Genomic DNA, 15,391 nt, shown 5'->3' with positions numbered 1-15,391 from the left:
AGCCGAACGATTTTCTTTTCGAACAAACCCGTATAGTGCCGACGAACAATACGAGATACGCCGGCATGAGTCTTTTGTTCATCAACGTTACATTCAATTGTCTTGAAACAGAAGCGGACCAGAGTTACTCTCTTCTCGCCATGTATCCATGGGAACGCGAGTTTGACTCAGCCAAATTACCCGAGTTACGGTTCTTAGGGTTAGGGATTTCGCCGGAATTATTACGAGTCTCGTCGCATCGGAGATCTTTCGCGCTCCCGGCTTTATCTCCCGGTGTGCTCTCGCTCCCGTATTCTCCGGAAAACGTGCACACGTTACGCATTTCCAAGGTAACGAAAACAGACGACGACAACGAGTTTTGATTTCATCGTCTCAATTGCACGGGTTCGTGTGTCGTAGCGAAAAGGAGAATTTGTAAAGTCGAACTTAAGCGAACATGCGCGAGATAGTACATCTTCAGGCCGGCCAATGTGGCAATCAGATTGGAGCCAAGGTATGTTTCAAACCCTTAAATAGTTCTCAGATATAAGTCTCAATCATCTCGTCCAATACAAATATTATGAGAGCGTTTCATATACACGAATGACAATGTGTCTCTTGACTCTAATTAGGATAAGAAAATATCAAAATTCATGTATAATTGCAAAATTTATTACACATACGCGGAAAATAATCGGAATCATTGTATCGAAGTACTGAGATCCTTGAGAAATTTCTATTCGAATGAAATATTTCTTTCTCATTACAAAAATCACAGTTTTGGGAAGTGATTTCGGATGAGCATGGAATCGACCCCACGGGAACGTATCACGGCGACTCGGATCTGCAGCTGGAGCGAATAAATGTCTATTACAATGAGGCGACAGGCGGTAAATACGTGCCGCGTGCGATCCTGGTTGATTTGGAGCCCGGGACGATGGACGCGGTCCGTTCGGGACCGTTTGGCCAGATATTCCGGCCAGACAACTTCGTGTTCGGACAGAGTGGCGCCGGTAACAATTGGGCCAAGGGCCACTACACCGAGGGCGCCGAGCTCGTCGACTCTGTCCTGGATGTCGTTCGCAAGGAGGCCGAGAGCTGCGACTGCCTTCAGGGATTCCAGCTCACGCATTCGCTAGGCGGCGGTACTGGTGCAGGCATGGGCACTCTGCTCATCTCCAAAATACGCGAGGAATACCCTGATAGAATCATGATGACGTTCAGCGTGGTACCTTCGCCGAAGGTATTTTCTTTGAATTTAATCTTGATTTTTTAATTTCAATCATTTTTTTCAAACGCCTTTCTTGCTATTCAAATCAGAAATTCTAACTTTTCTCTTTCTCGATTCCACGGGTTTGTGTTTAGCATTGATTTTCAAAGAAATAATTTAGACGCGCTCTCTATATTTACGAACGAAATTTCCATTGACTTTCGGAAACAATACGAGATTGAATCTCACATCAAGAGTTACGTTTCGAATTTCCACATGTATCGGGAATCATCCGCGGGGCGTATTTCGCTGGGGCGCGCGGCGCAACGCAAAAGTCTTTCTGATGCGCGCAGGATAAGGTACAATGGACGCGAGACAAAGCGCCCGCCAGGAACCGACCTTTTGTCCTTAATAGGACAATACCGCGCGCGTTGCCGACGTACAATGCTTGTACTCTCTCGCGTTTGTGTACACACGTTTGCGCGATACGCGAGCGCGCCCGATACCGCGGCCGTGATGCCATGCGTTACACGTCAGCGTCTATTCTCGTCTCCTTCCGAAGGTATCGGACACCGTGGTCGAGCCCTACAACTGCACTCTCTCGGTGCATCAGCTGGTGGAAAACACAGACGAGTCGTATTGCATAGACAACGAGGCGCTTTACGATATCTGCTTCCGGACCCTCAAGCTGACCACGCCAACCTACGGCGATCTCAACCATCTCGTCAGCGCGACCCTGAGTGGCGTTACCACTTGCCTGAGGTTCCCCGGCCAGCTTAACGCCGACCTAAGGAAGCTCGCCGTCAACATGGTTCCTTTCCCGCGACTGCACTTCTTCATCCCCGGCTTCGCCCCCTTGACTTCTAGGTCTCATATTTGCAAGGAAAACTAATTAAATTAAAAAAAGCTAATTATTAAATTAGAATATCAGCTTGTATGCTATGAGAGTTGATGTTGTATTGTTAGTTTATCTAAACAAAGTTTTTTTAAATTACAGTAGAATCACAATATAATTAATTAATTATTTAGAGAAAAATAATTAATTTTGCATACATAATTTTCCGTACGTAATTTTCACAAAAAAAAGCAAAGAAGACGGAATTGTCTTGCAATTTTTAAATGATATTTTAGAGGTTCGCAGCAGTATCGGGCACTCACGGTACCGGAACTCACCCAACAAATGTTTGATGCAAAGAACATGATGGCCGCGTGCGATCCGCGACACGGTAGATATTTGACAGTGGCCGCGGTATTCCGTGGCAGAATGTCGATGAAGGAAGTGGACGAGCAGATGCTCAATATTCAGAACAAGAACAGCAGCTATTTCGTCGAGTGGATACCGAGCAATGTGAAGACCGCCGTTTGCGACATACCCCCGCGGGGCCTGAAAATGTCCGCGACTTTCATTGGCAATTCTACGGCCATTCAGGTTCGTTTATCATTTGCTTGTTGTTGTCACACAAAGAATGAATAAACTGTCACACAGTGACTGACAGAATGCTACTGTAAATCGAGCTTTCAATTCAATCGATTTCTCTAAAAAACGCAAATTTTCGAAAAACAAATTATCCGGCATATCGATTCGATTGAACGTATTAAAAAGAAGGAATTAATTATACGACGAAACTAATTATATCGTTAAAACTTGTTTTAACACCGTAGGAGCTGTTCAAGAGGGTATCGGAGCAATTCACCGCAATGTTTCGACGCAAGGCGTTCCTGCACTGGTACACTGGCGAGGGTATGGACGACATGGAGTTTACCGAGGCCGAGAGCAACATGAACGATCTCGTGTCCGAGTATCAGCAGTACCAAGAGGCGACCGCCGACGAGGAGGGCGAGTTTGATGAGGAGGAAGAGGGCGAGGGCGAGGACAAGTGAAGATTGTCCCCCATCTCCGGAAGATGTTTATCGAGTGCTCGCTACACCTGCTGCTTCCTTTCCGCTCTCGTCGCTTCTTTACGTAGTTATATCGTCCCACCCTCGTATCCTCTTAGAGTGTAAAATAATATGTAGCCGAGCCAACGTCGGCCGACAGCTTGTTCCTTGTCTTCCGCGTGTCCCCCGTCGTCGAAAGTATATTACGTGCAGAAAATAAAGAAAAGCAAGAAAAAAGATAAAAAAAAGGAAAGGAAAGAAAAAGAAATTCCTGCTCCATTTTCCCGCGTAAGAAGCACTCATTTCTCTCGCATCCTCTTAACCGCGTCTACAACACGGCGAAACGAAACGCGCGCGCTCTCTCTCTCTCTCTCTCTCTCTCACTCTGGGGCTTGCGCTTGGTTTCCGGGTAACCTCCGGTCGCTACGGAGATAATGCGAAATGTACGTATCGGGGAAACGTTTCCTGCTTCCTCTCCTTAAAGTAAAAGGAGCTACGCGCAAGCACCACCGACGGCGTTTACTTACCTTCGGTTGCGTACTAAGTCAAAGAGAGAAGGGGAGAGAAAGAAGGACACTTTTAAACCTTAATTAAAAATTGAAACCGATCTCTACATTACGTTCTACATATTTCAAACAGCGCAATATTCGCAATATTCTTTGTTATTCAGCGACATATTCATATTATATGCTTCGCAATTAAATTTATTACGTTTTAATCTCGCTGTATTTCAATTTTAATACACGCTTAATTTCGCGATTATTTTTGTTAATTTTATTAAATGCCATTTATTTCGTCGGCGGAGTAACGGCGCGCGGGCAACGGTCCGTTTAGCCGGCTAAAAATCACTCGGCGATTTATTTCGGGACACTCCATTCTACGCCCGGGAGCGATTCTTTTACAATTCCCGACGCCGCGATAACGCGCCGTAATAAATCGCGGCAGGGCGCGTATCGGAGGCTCGTACATCACGCCGGCATCACTGCCGATTGCCGGTGCCGACGTCGTACAATCGGCCGTATTCTCGCGCTCGGTCCTTGTGATCGAGAACATTATTGGCAAACAATAATTGCACAATTGCCGTGCCGAGGTCTCGTTAAGCGACGTGATGTCACGCATCCCTGAATGTCCCGCGAAAAGTGAGACGGACACCCGTGTTATAGGTATATATACAGCGCGAGAAATAGCTCTCCGCGGTCAATATTACACCAGAGATCCGCAAAATCCCGAGACGGACGCGAGAATCCGGAGGGCTTATCTCGCCAAAGCGTCTAAAAAAATATATATTAAAAAAAGAAATATATAAGAAAATGTAGATTATACGATGTCTCCTTTTGCGCTAAGCTTTCAGCAACTTTATGATACGTCGTTTTTTTACTATTTTTATAGAAAACTTTTTATAAATACATTTTTAAGATTTGGAGATAAGCTTTGCGGGGGGTCGCACGTCCACATTTACCTACCGCGAGGGCGTTTACGTAACCGCGACAGAAACGTGCGCGAGGATGGGCGGGGAAGCCGGACACTCCTGCCGAGCACACTTGTGGTCCACACACGGAATGCTAATGCTAATAATGCAGACGCATAAACTCGGGATTTAGATCACGGTGTTCCAGTTTCCGTCACCGCGGTGTGTTATTCTCGCCGCGGTTTCCCGCGATCTCGCATCTTCGCTCGGTGCTCGCTAACGACCTCGATCGCGAACGACCTTACATAATTGCGTTACGAGAAAAATAAAAAAAGAAAATAAAATAGGCGTGATGCTTACGCGATTTCCTGTAGGACATGTTTACAAACGTTTATTGCCGCTTGTCATCAACGTCGATAGAATAAGCAAGAGGACTTATTCGACAGCGGCGGAGCTGACGGTTGTCCGATAAGCAAAATAGAACGATAAATAAAAAATGCCGTGTATCACATAAAACAGCGCAGGATTCACGGGTTAACGGATTAAATCCCTTTCGGCTTAGATACAAGGTGTCCAACTTCTCGCGAGTTATTTTTTTTTAACGACGAATTCCTTGATCAATTTCGAGTGGATTCGAGTTTTTCTTAGCGTGACTATCGCGGGAGGTCATCGTTTATAGCATAGCTTTCTAATCTTTAGCATCGCGTATCTTTACGAATAAACTTTAAGTTGGGATTCTATAAAATAAACTCCGCCTAAAATTAACAGAACGTGTCATATGAATCATTTGGCCTCTGAGATTTAATTCGCGAAAAGAGTGATTTGTAATCATTCAAAACTCGAAAATTATCGGTGTCTCCGTAATAAATTTTCTCACCAAGGAAAAATCCGATTCCCAATCGCGATCAAGAAATCCGTCGTTAAAAAAAAATTAACGTTCGACAAGCGAGACACCCTGTATACATGTCTTCGTATTGCATTGTGCATCGTCATCCGACTGTGCATTGCTCTCTCTTCGGTAGCTGGCCGTCTTTTAAAAATCGATCGCCCGCGGGCCCGGAGGCAGGAGACAGGACCGTTTGTCTTGCAACGACATTTTGCGTTTCACGTAAAGAGAGTTCGCGTATATACAATACACACGGTACGTCGTAACGTATCTCACTTGCGATATACGTATATATCGCGCCGATATTTATCTTCGTTAGCCCCAATTCGCGATCGGTCTAGGCGTGCCTCGCGGGCGCACGTAAGGGCAGATACCGAGGCGCGCAGGCGAGTTAATCGCATCGTAAACCATTAGGGCTGGTTACAAATGGCCGCGTAACGCGAAAAAAAGACCAACGGAAACGATGGAGGATATATAGCGAATCGCCCGTTTAATTCCGATGTACAAATGCTAGCTCGTTAAAACAGAGAATTATTCACAACGATAAAAAAAAATCAGCAGTAATTATCTCCGTAAAATTTTTTTAAGGTATAAATTTTCAAAAATTATTCAAATATGATATATGATATTAATATTAAAGAAACAATAGGAATTTTCGTTGAGAAAAGAGAGACTTGTCCTAAATTGATTAATGAATTTTTAAACAAAACGCAGACTACAAGCTCTTGGTAAAAAAATCTATACATTAATATTTGATTTCTAAGAGCAAAGTTGTTTTGTAGCATTATATACGACGATCTATCGTCGAAGCTGGAAGCGGAAATAAGCGATTTAATAAAAATTTCTTAAGGGCAAAAGGAAGTATATGCATATATGCATATGTATAATGCAGCGTGCACTTTATTAAGAAGGCGACAGTGAATGGTAAACGTTTATTATGCGGAAATTTTTCACGCTCGCGTTACCACTATGTGTTTACCGGCGGTGTGTACGAGGTGACGTGTAAGCACGAGTCGCAATAAGGACGAAGATAATCCGCCGCGACCAGCAAGGCTGCAGGTATATACGACATTGAGCGAGGCGAGCAAGGAAAGAGTACAAAAATGTTTGTTCCGCGGTTAATGAAGTACGCCGCCTCTCTTTTCTCCGTTCTTTTTTTTTGTTGCGCCCGCGATCCGCATTATTATCTCTCTGAGCGAATGAATTCCATGAATAATCGAGTTGTACAATGTATTGTTATGCTAGTTATGTACAGAGGACGCATTTCCACGAGCTCGTTGCATACGCGAGATGATTCATTTTTCGCTCTGATGGCGACCGGAAGCGACACTCGCGTTGACACACCCACTCATCCTCGATCGTAGGAGCAACGAGATCGATGCATAGCGGGGTATTTATCAAGAAGAACGAAGAGAATATAATATAAAGACATGTACGATATACCTACTATTATATATGTAGTATATGGAAATAGAAATATAAAAATATAAAATGATAATAATATGCGATAATAATATCGTAACATACAATAAAAAATATCTGTTGTAAGTTAAATTTTCTTTTAATATATAAAAGAGGTATATAAAGATAAAGTAGATAAATTTATAACAACGTGGCAAAAAATAAATAATTCATAGATAAATTTGAGAGATAGGATAATATAAGAAGCTAGTATAAATGCTAATGTAAAAAATTGTAATAAGAGAAAATTATGGTAAAACGTAAGAGGAATATATATGTGTGAGAGAGAATTCTCTCTGTGTCGTCGGACGTATCACGTCCGCACCACCGCGTGCCACATTCGATCGGTCGAGGTCCCCGTGTTGCTCTGTTCACGCTTCGTGGAGCACAGACAAGATCATAGACGCGCGAATAATTACAGAAAGCGATTGAGAGTGGCCGGGTGTGGGTCGGTGAAGAGACGAAGGAGAGACACGAGGGAACCTCTCTCTCCTGTCCTCCCTCGGCTCGCACGCTCGTTCGCGCGCGCGTGTGCGCTCAAGGTAGCATGGACGCGCTTTTTCTCACGATGCGAATCGAACGACCGATACTTCTTTTTTTTTCTTCTTCTTTTCTCCCGCCTGGGCCGATAATGGCTTCGTCCTTCGTGCGAACGATCGCGCGGTGAGACCGCGCGCGCGGCGAGTCATCCGCGTCCGCGGTACCGCGCAAAGGATCTAGGATCTAGGTGAGCGCGTAACAAGTCCCGGGGAGTCCGATCCACCCCACTATATCGGCGACGGCGGGGATCGCGGACCCCACGCCGTTTACCTCACCGACGAATTCGCCTCGCCCGCGATTGGCAGGGAAAACTTTTTTCCGCATCTCTCCCCCTTGGATCTTTGACGTGCGAGCGCGAGCAAAAACAATCCGCCGGGGGATATATAAGTGATCTGACGGGGTACACGAGATGTAGTCAGTCCACAGTACCGACAAGAGATCGCAAGCACTTGGAGCAACATGTTTAAGCTGGTGAGTGAAGTACTCGTGGCACTCGGGGCGGGTGAGCGCCGCGCCGGCGAAACTTTTCTCGTCGAGAGTGTATAGAGATATCCACGCGGTTTTTCCCGGGCGACGCGCTGGGTTTAGAAAATATCTCTCATATGTACACAACTTCATATAATTCTCAGGGTTTTTAAAATGAATCCTTTAAATTTCAGGAGAAATGTTGAGAAATATATGTCGCAGGATTGTTATGTGTAATATACATGTAAAATGTAAAGTTAGATATACAGAATGTACATGTAAAACGTAAAAAAATGTTCGTGTTTTGAAAATTGTCATTTCGACATTTGCCCTCTTATATCTTTGCTTTTATCTGGAGATTAGACTTATCTCTAACTATACAGAAAGAGAGGTACAGAGAAATAGAGGAGAAAGAGAGTTGACTCGCAATACCGTGAGAGAAATGCAGCTCGGACGTAACATTTGCTGTGAACTTTACTTGCCGCCGCGGGCACGATTTTATCGCGCTGGAATACGCTTGTTTCATTCATATCGTATGATATGCGCTTGAAATCATCCTGAATATGCGTACATAAAGCCGAAGGCTATACGCGACGACGCAAACTGTTCGCTTAGAAGCTTCGTATCGTCATTTAGGATAATCTCGCATAGAAATGTCTACTGTCATAAGCAATTGACTGCAAAACGTACGCGGGAACGGCGTATTTCCCGAGAAATACGCTATTTTAATTTCTTTCATATTTATACATCGTATCATTGTCTTTTCTACGTTTATACATTTATTTCGTCGATTTTTTTTTAATTTTTAGAGCTTAAAATTGGAAAGAAATTTGTTAACAAATCCATCGCTTTTCCTCGCGTATTTAACACGGATTTTTTTTTGTTCATAAACATAGATAAAGTTCCAATTTCATAGCTGCGATCTTGATTCCGCGAATGTTTCCTGCATTACACGACGTACCAAGTTTTGGTATCAGGTTTCGCTCCAAATTTCGTCGCGATTTATGTATAAAAAATGTATGTTTGAAACCCGAGGAACGTTCTTGACGCGTATCTACATTTTGCCGCAGATCGTCCTTCTCGCCACTATCGCCTACGCATCCGCCGGCGGCCTATACTCCGGATACGGAGGACTTTACGGCTACGGCGGTTACGGATACGGTGGTTACGGCTTGGGTCATGGAGTAGCGACGTACGCACCTTACGCATACGCGCACGCTCCGGTTGCGACCAGCTACGCCAATACGTACAAGGTAGAGTAGTCCTCAAACGGTTGAACATGTAACCTGCAGACCCTTACGACACAAGAAAGGAAGGATTATCAGCGTACATACCGGCGTATAGCTTGGAATGGGCCGGTGCAACCGAAGGAAAATTCCGGCTCCACTCGGATGTAATCCATAAACGAGCTCTCGCGCAAAATGAATTCAGTAGAAATAAGGTTTTGCATTATTATTTCGACAGAATAACGCTCCCCGGACGAGGGGAAAAAATGGAATAATTACCGAGCACATTTTAAGGGAGAATTACAATTTTTAATGAAATTTTACTTTATATATATATGGCTGTGCGCGAAATACAATAAAATAACAGGGGGCGAGATATAATTCTCTCTCGTTCTGTCTTCAGGTCGCGGTAGCTCCACCCATCACTAAGCTCGCCGTTGCACCTGCCATCACAAAAGTAGCGTATACCGCACCTATCACAAAGGTGGCCTACGCTCCGACTTACTCCGCACCAGCGGTGAGCTACAGCCATGGATACTCAATTCCGCCATCGGTCACCTACCTCGGTCACAGCGGTCTTGGATACGGACATGGATATGGTGGATATGGTCTTGGATATGGTCTTGGATATGGTCAAGGCTATGGCTACGGACTCGGCTACGGCCACGGTTATGGATACGGTGGATATTACCACTGAGTAAAACCAAGTTAAAGTCTCGGGGAATAAATGCCTCGACAAGTTTGATTATAAATGGCTGGCCATACGCAGCCTACCGTACTGCCACAAACATTGTCATCGGCTATGTACATGATGTTTCTAATACATATTTTCATCTTTTACGCATTGCTTCTATTTTTTGTAGCGCATTCAATGATGATTTGAGTCGTCGTGCAACTCAAACGTATATAGCGAAGAGAGCGTCTTAATCTCTTGCAGGTGTCCCTCAGTCGTACAAAGAACCGCTCGAAAAAATTAGGGCAAAATTGTAATTTTAGAATATATTTCAGACATTTACGTCATCCAGCTAATTATTCAGCTTTGGTATTACGCGTACATACTTGTGAGATTTCTTGGCGTTACGTATTATCTGATCGTATCGTCATAAATTTTCGTTTTCGCGGTTGCGCTGCGATTTCAACAGCTCGTTTCACCTGCAGTATCTCGAGACATGCCATCACCGATCGGTATCGGTCCGTATCGCGATCTTACGCCTGCAAAGATCCGTCACGTCTGATGACCGGGGACGCGATTGTTAGAGGCTTTTATATATTCAATCTTAGACCATCCATCCATCCATCCATCCATCCATCCATCCATCTATTCATTCGTGCATCCAGCGGAGCGTAAGAGCGTTGCGCAAGGTGAGAAGGAGGTGTTGAGCAGCGTGTACACGAGTGCGATGAAGAAGCGAGGTTTAAGAGTAGATCAAGGCTAAGGCGAGGCACCCGCAAACTTTGTTTATCCCAATCATGGGTCGTTTTGGTCCTTTTACTTTACCGTAACTTCAATTTCACGATTTTATATAATAACGCGCGCGCTTTATGTAACATGCACTCGCTTCGTTAAAGTCGCGCCTTATTCTCTTCAATATTTGATCGCGCGTTTTGATAAGCGCAGTCAAATTACTCGAATATTCTAAGAATGGCTAAAGGATTCTTAAGTGATCCTCTAAATTCGTATAAGTTGATAAAATTATGAAATTGATATAAACAACTAATAATGTCAGAATTGAATTCATTTAGAACTTTAAATTGTTAATCTTATAAGTTGAATCAAATCATGCTTGATTGAGATAATGATAAATTTATTTCAATCTATTTAGACACAAAGGACGTTATCGATTTCAATGTGTTAAAGATAACATTCCCTGTCTTAATAAAAGCAAAATAAAGGCGGTTGATTAAATTGATATACAATGTACGTGCGCAAGCTATTTGCAAAGCGATTCAACTTCTTTAAAAGTCAACATCTCTGTCCAAGGTAGATGGACAGAGGAGATATTCGATGAATTATGCGTTCTCGTTTCACATGAATTTAATTTGCACGTACCAAGTACTGAGTGTTTCAGAACCACTATATATATATATATATACGATTTTGTCAATCATTGTTTTTATGTTCAATTTACACAAAATTTTTCTTTCTTAATATTACATATTTTTTTATGACTCAAACCTTGAGTCTCGAATTAAAATTCCGTCAGTGAAATCCACTTAAAATTAATCGAGAAACGTGACTTCATTAATTCTCTTGACGATCAATTTGCGAGAAACGTTTTTTTTTATCTTTCTACATGCCGATTATACAAAAATTATTAGCACTTCAATATTCTCAAGAGTGGAAAATGGACTCTTCAAATTAGTCGGAGAATTTGCGGCAAAAAAGGAGTTTCGGTAATTGCGTGCACAACCTGTATATATTAATTGACGTGCACTGCCTGCGCTTCTTATTTATTCTTTGTCATGTCCAAGAGTGCGGTGGCGAAATTGGTGAAATATTACGACGTCACAGGTCCGGGCCGCGGACAGTCGCTCATTCATTTATTTACTTTCTCACTTATCGTTGCACGCGATCGTGCTCCAGATTTATTGGAGCAGGGTCGCCTCACGGACTCCGCCCATGCCCATGCATGACTCGTTTTCGTTGCGTCGGCGAGTCGGGCCGAGAGAACTCAAGAAATGCGCGCGTACGCGAACGACGTCGTCCTCAAGGTGAAACGCTCCGGAAAACGAAAATGGATTTTCCTCCGGTGGCGACCGTGGAAAAATCGAACGTGTGCGCGATTGCGACCGTGCTCCATTTCCCGGAGTCGGCGATGATAAAGCCGGTCGGAAGTCGCGGGACTTCCTTACTTGTCGCGATACTAATCGCGATCTAAATTAAACGGGCGGCTGCAAATGCACCGAATCGAATTAGACATTATTATTGCGAATAACGTGAGAAGAGAATAATTAAAGAAGAGGTGAGATGAAGTCCGCGAAACGCGCGGTTACACTTCTGCAATGCGGAAGATTACGTAATGAAAAGCGTAATTTCGTTCGCATCTATATGACGATAAATAAGTAAATAACTTAGATATCACACCGGTTTTCTATTCCAGAGATTGTGCTTGACGTTGCAATGGGCAGCTATATACGGTCTCTCAACAAATTTAACGTTTAGCGCACGTTTTCAAATGCCCATTGCAACGTCAAGCACAATCTTTCCATCAACGTTGCACGGATGCGTTGTAATTAATGCCTCGCGCGCGTCTCTCCCTGCATTGTAAAGCGAATATAAACGCAACATCGCGTAGTCATATCAATCCAATCGCGTAAGCGTGATATGAACGTGCTGTCAATTACCACGACGCCCAGAGAGTTTGTACGTATATACAAAGCTTGTAAATAAGAGCGCGCGCTGTGTCGGCGTTGCGTAATAATAAAGTGCCGGGGCCGGGTTTATTTTGGGATCGCGAAGCAGGCGACTTTGAGCGACGTCCCTACGATGAATGATGGGCGTTGTTGCGTATAGGAGAGTTATGCGATTCGCTTGGGAAGGTCGCGACTTTCTACGGTGTGTCGCGCAGCTCCGTCGACCTCGCGAACTCGATATGCGTGATCTACGAGCGCGAACTACCTTTTCGTCAGAAAATCGTACAAATATCTATTTGTTAAGCTCGTTCTTCAGTAAATATCTAGCTGAGTCGCACGGGTACATTTGGAAACGCGATACGATGGATAAAAGTATTTGCATACCCATCTTTTTCTCCCTCTTTCCACGAATAATTTTACATCAGAAAGAAACACATTTCTACAAAGTGTTTCTGTTAAAATGCGTTGAATTTATACTGATATATTAAACAAAGCAGCGTTTGTATTTTTTTTGTGAGAATAAGTACTGAAAAAAATTGAGTGTACGAATATACTTTTTTTATTCCTTCTATATTGCGGCCGATTTATGAATATACCGAAAAAGGGAATATAAATACATATCGACCTGTCGCATGATGGAAATATTCCGGAAATATTTCGAAAATCTTTAGAGCCGCCATTAGATCGGGCGCGGTCTGCCGAATTACTACGTGATATTAATTTACGTAAAACGGCCGAGAGGCCTCGTGACTTATTTACGAACGCATTTAGCTTTGCGCGTAATACGAGCGTTTCGACGCAGGCCATCATTAAAATTCTCTTTGAAGCCTAAGTACTCGAAGAGGATTACTTTCTGCTCGACGAAATATATATCTCGTTTCGAACGTGTCAACGCTCGCTGTCGTCGCGCGGGCGGATTAGCATCGGTGTAATAGAGATGTCACGCAATAAACGGATGACAATTGGATAAAATATTAATTTATTTTTACCCCTGCATATATGTTAAATATACTAAAAATTATATACGTATAATTTTCTTCTCCCCCTGAGTAAAAAGAACGATCGAATGACATCGGCTCGGGCAATACAAGGCCTCGTGCTCCCAAGGAAAGTGCGTCCTACAGCTCTACCTTAGGGGATGTAGCTGACAGCACTGACAGCAGGTGCGGTGTAAGCGACGTGTGCGCCGTGCGCGGTGTATGCGAACGGAGCGGCGTAGGGCGCGTAGGCGATCGGGGCTGCGTGTGCTGTGTAGGCATTGTAGGCGATCGGGGCAGCCGCGTGGATGATGGATGCGGGATGCGCCGAGTATGCAGCGGAGATCGACTCCAAGTAGCTGGGGGCAGGCGCCGCGACGACGCAGGCAACCAGAAGGGCGAGAAGAACGGTGCACTTGTACATGATGACGAGGCGAAGGAAGTCGCTGGGGCAAGCAAGTTTGACTCTCTTGCGAGGAGGCGATCGTCCGAGTTGTCACTACTCGATTATGATACTTAGATCCGTTCCACGGCTCTTTTTTATAGGAACGAACTCTTCCTTAGGCGGGAGAGAACTGGTTTTCTATCGCTCCCATCCTAATGTCGTTGTACTCTAAAAGTGATTGCCCCCGCACGTCCATAGGCCAAGGTCTTCCGGATTCGGCGAGATTTCGTTTTGTATCGCAAGATTTTAGATTTCTTTGGGAGGATAAGAAAGTCGAGAACTCAGACTCGGGCCGGATGAGCTGTTCGACGGCATTATCACTCGGATAATGAATAAATCGGATAATAGTATCATATAATCGTCGATTGTTAATTGTTATACTTTTTGACGATATTGCACCAATATCGGTACAATATGCACCAATTTCCCTCTCTCCTGGGAGAAAATAATCTACCCTATATAAAATTTATAATTGTAATATGGTCTACCACATGTAAATAATTACATAGCGTCTATTGCGGAAACAAATATGCGGCGCCGCAATTATAAATTCATCAATTTAATAATGTATTAAATGCTCATGTATCTATGTGTATGTATGTATGTATGCATATATGTACATATATATATATATATATATATATATATATATATATCATATATTTCAGCTAATATATATATATATCTTTTAGCATAGAAGTGTTAGAAGCCAAAAAAATGCAAGCTCCACCAAGCAGTGGTAATTCTGTTTTTACTTGTTCGAGAAAGAGAGAGAGAGAGAGAGCTCTAAATTCCAACAAGAACAATGCGCGCTCAATTTATCGATTACCACTGCCAAGCTGCGAGGATAAAGTCTATTAATGCAGCGGTCCCGCAAGATGTAAAATTACTTACCGCGGCTCTGATTGTATCCCGCCTGCCAGCCCGCGTAATACGCAGCCTTTTGTTTCCCGTGTTCCTCCGCGATTTTTACGCTAAGCGGCTCCGATCCACCTTCCGGTATTGTACCGTGAAGCTGCGCGATAGCCTCCTGGGCTTCCTCCCTCTTATCGAATCTGCATATCGGGATAAATTAGGAACAGGCAATCTCGAGTGCGAATCGAGTTTAGATAAAACAATGGTGGATGTATTGAATATTTTTCGAAAGAGTAATAATTAAGTATATGTATAAAACGATACGCGTGAGAAATTTTTATGAAAACTTTCACTCTTAAAAAATAAATATTCGACAGAAATTCATTAACTGAGCAGCTTTTGTTTATTTTTATTTTGCCTCTTTTGAACTAAAAAAAAAATTAAAAAGTGGGATAGCCAAGGGGTAGAGATGTAAATAGAAAAAAAAACCAAATTGTTTTTTTTTTCATAAAACGTTTTTTTAAAGAAAAAAACATAAGCCTCGTTTTTTCTCCTCAAAATTTTGTTTTTTTCAGCTATCTATTTAATATCTATATTTTGCTTAATATAAGTTAATTTTTCATAATTTTTTACTTTATATATAGTAGATTTAAATTATCATCATTTTAATCTTTACTCAGAACGAGACAGCCAATATATTGATTCTG

The 15,391-nt window shown here is 43.1% G+C and overlaps 3 protein-coding genes across 3 annotated transcripts; 2 read left to right on the top strand and 1 right to left on the bottom strand.

Annotated features, from left to right (window-relative positions):
* The first annotated feature begins 113 nt into the window (after window positions 1-113).
* LOC105450805 (tubulin beta chain) lies at window positions 114-3,785 on the top strand. The gene is made up of 5 exons (XM_011690827.1): window positions 114-493; window positions 758-1,222; window positions 1,752-2,056; window positions 2,321-2,618; window positions 2,852-3,785. The coding sequence occupies exons 1-5, from the start codon at window positions 437-439 to the stop codon at window positions 3,068-3,070; spliced, it is 1,344 nt and encodes a 447-aa protein (XP_011689129.1). The 5' UTR covers window positions 114-436; the 3' UTR covers window positions 3,071-3,785.
* A 3,955-nt stretch (window positions 3,786-7,740) lies between these two features.
* Window positions 7,741-9,893, top strand: LOC105450804 (cuticle protein 65-like). The gene is made up of 3 exons (XM_011690826.1): window positions 7,741-7,833; window positions 8,898-9,080; window positions 9,457-9,893. Exons 1-3 carry the CDS (start codon window positions 7,822-7,824, stop codon window positions 9,748-9,750), a joined length of 489 nt encoding a protein of 162 aa, XP_011689128.1. The 5' UTR covers window positions 7,741-7,821; the 3' UTR covers window positions 9,751-9,893.
* A 3,036-nt stretch (window positions 9,894-12,929) lies between these two features.
* On the bottom strand, window positions 12,930-13,892 carry LOC105450802 (pupal cuticle protein C1B). The gene has a single exon (XM_011690825.1). The coding sequence runs from the start codon at window positions 13,806-13,808 to the stop codon at window positions 13,539-13,541; it is 270 nt and encodes an 89-aa protein (XP_011689127.1). The 5' UTR covers window positions 13,809-13,892; the 3' UTR covers window positions 12,930-13,538.
* Between the last annotated feature and the right edge of the window lie 1,499 nt (window positions 13,893-15,391).

Source organism: Wasmannia auropunctata, unplaced genomic scaffold, assembly GCF_000956235.1.
Source record: "Wasmannia auropunctata unplaced genomic scaffold, wasmannia.A_1.0 LD336055.1, whole genome shotgun sequence".
Lineage (NCBI taxonomy): Eukaryota > Metazoa > Arthropoda > Insecta > Hymenoptera > Formicidae > Wasmannia > Wasmannia auropunctata.
Note: the sequence above shows the minus strand (reverse complement) of the source record. Positions and strands in the feature narration are given on the sequence as shown.

Bases quoted from the DNA above. Each gene is read 5' to 3' on its own strand.
- LOC105450805 (XM_011690827.1), top strand. From the start codon at position 437: ATGCGCGAGATAGTACATCTTCAGGCCGGCCAATGTGGCAATCAGATT. The intron at 1,223-1,751 runs GTATTTTCTTTG...CTCCTTCCGAAG, and splicing joins GCGTGGTACCTTCGCCGAAG to GTATCGGACACCGTGGTCGA. The intron at 2,619-2,851 runs GTTCGTTTATCA...TTAACACCGTAG, and splicing joins GCAATTCTACGGCCATTCAG to GAGCTGTTCAAGAGGGTATC.
- LOC105450804 (XM_011690826.1), top strand. The intron at 9,081-9,456 runs GTAGAGTAGTCC...TTCTGTCTTCAG, and splicing joins GCTACGCCAATACGTACAAG to GTCGCGGTAGCTCCACCCAT.
- LOC105450802 (XM_011690825.1), bottom strand. From the start codon at position 13,808: ATGTACAAGTGCACCGTTCTTCTCGCCCTTCTGGTTGCCTGCGTCGTC.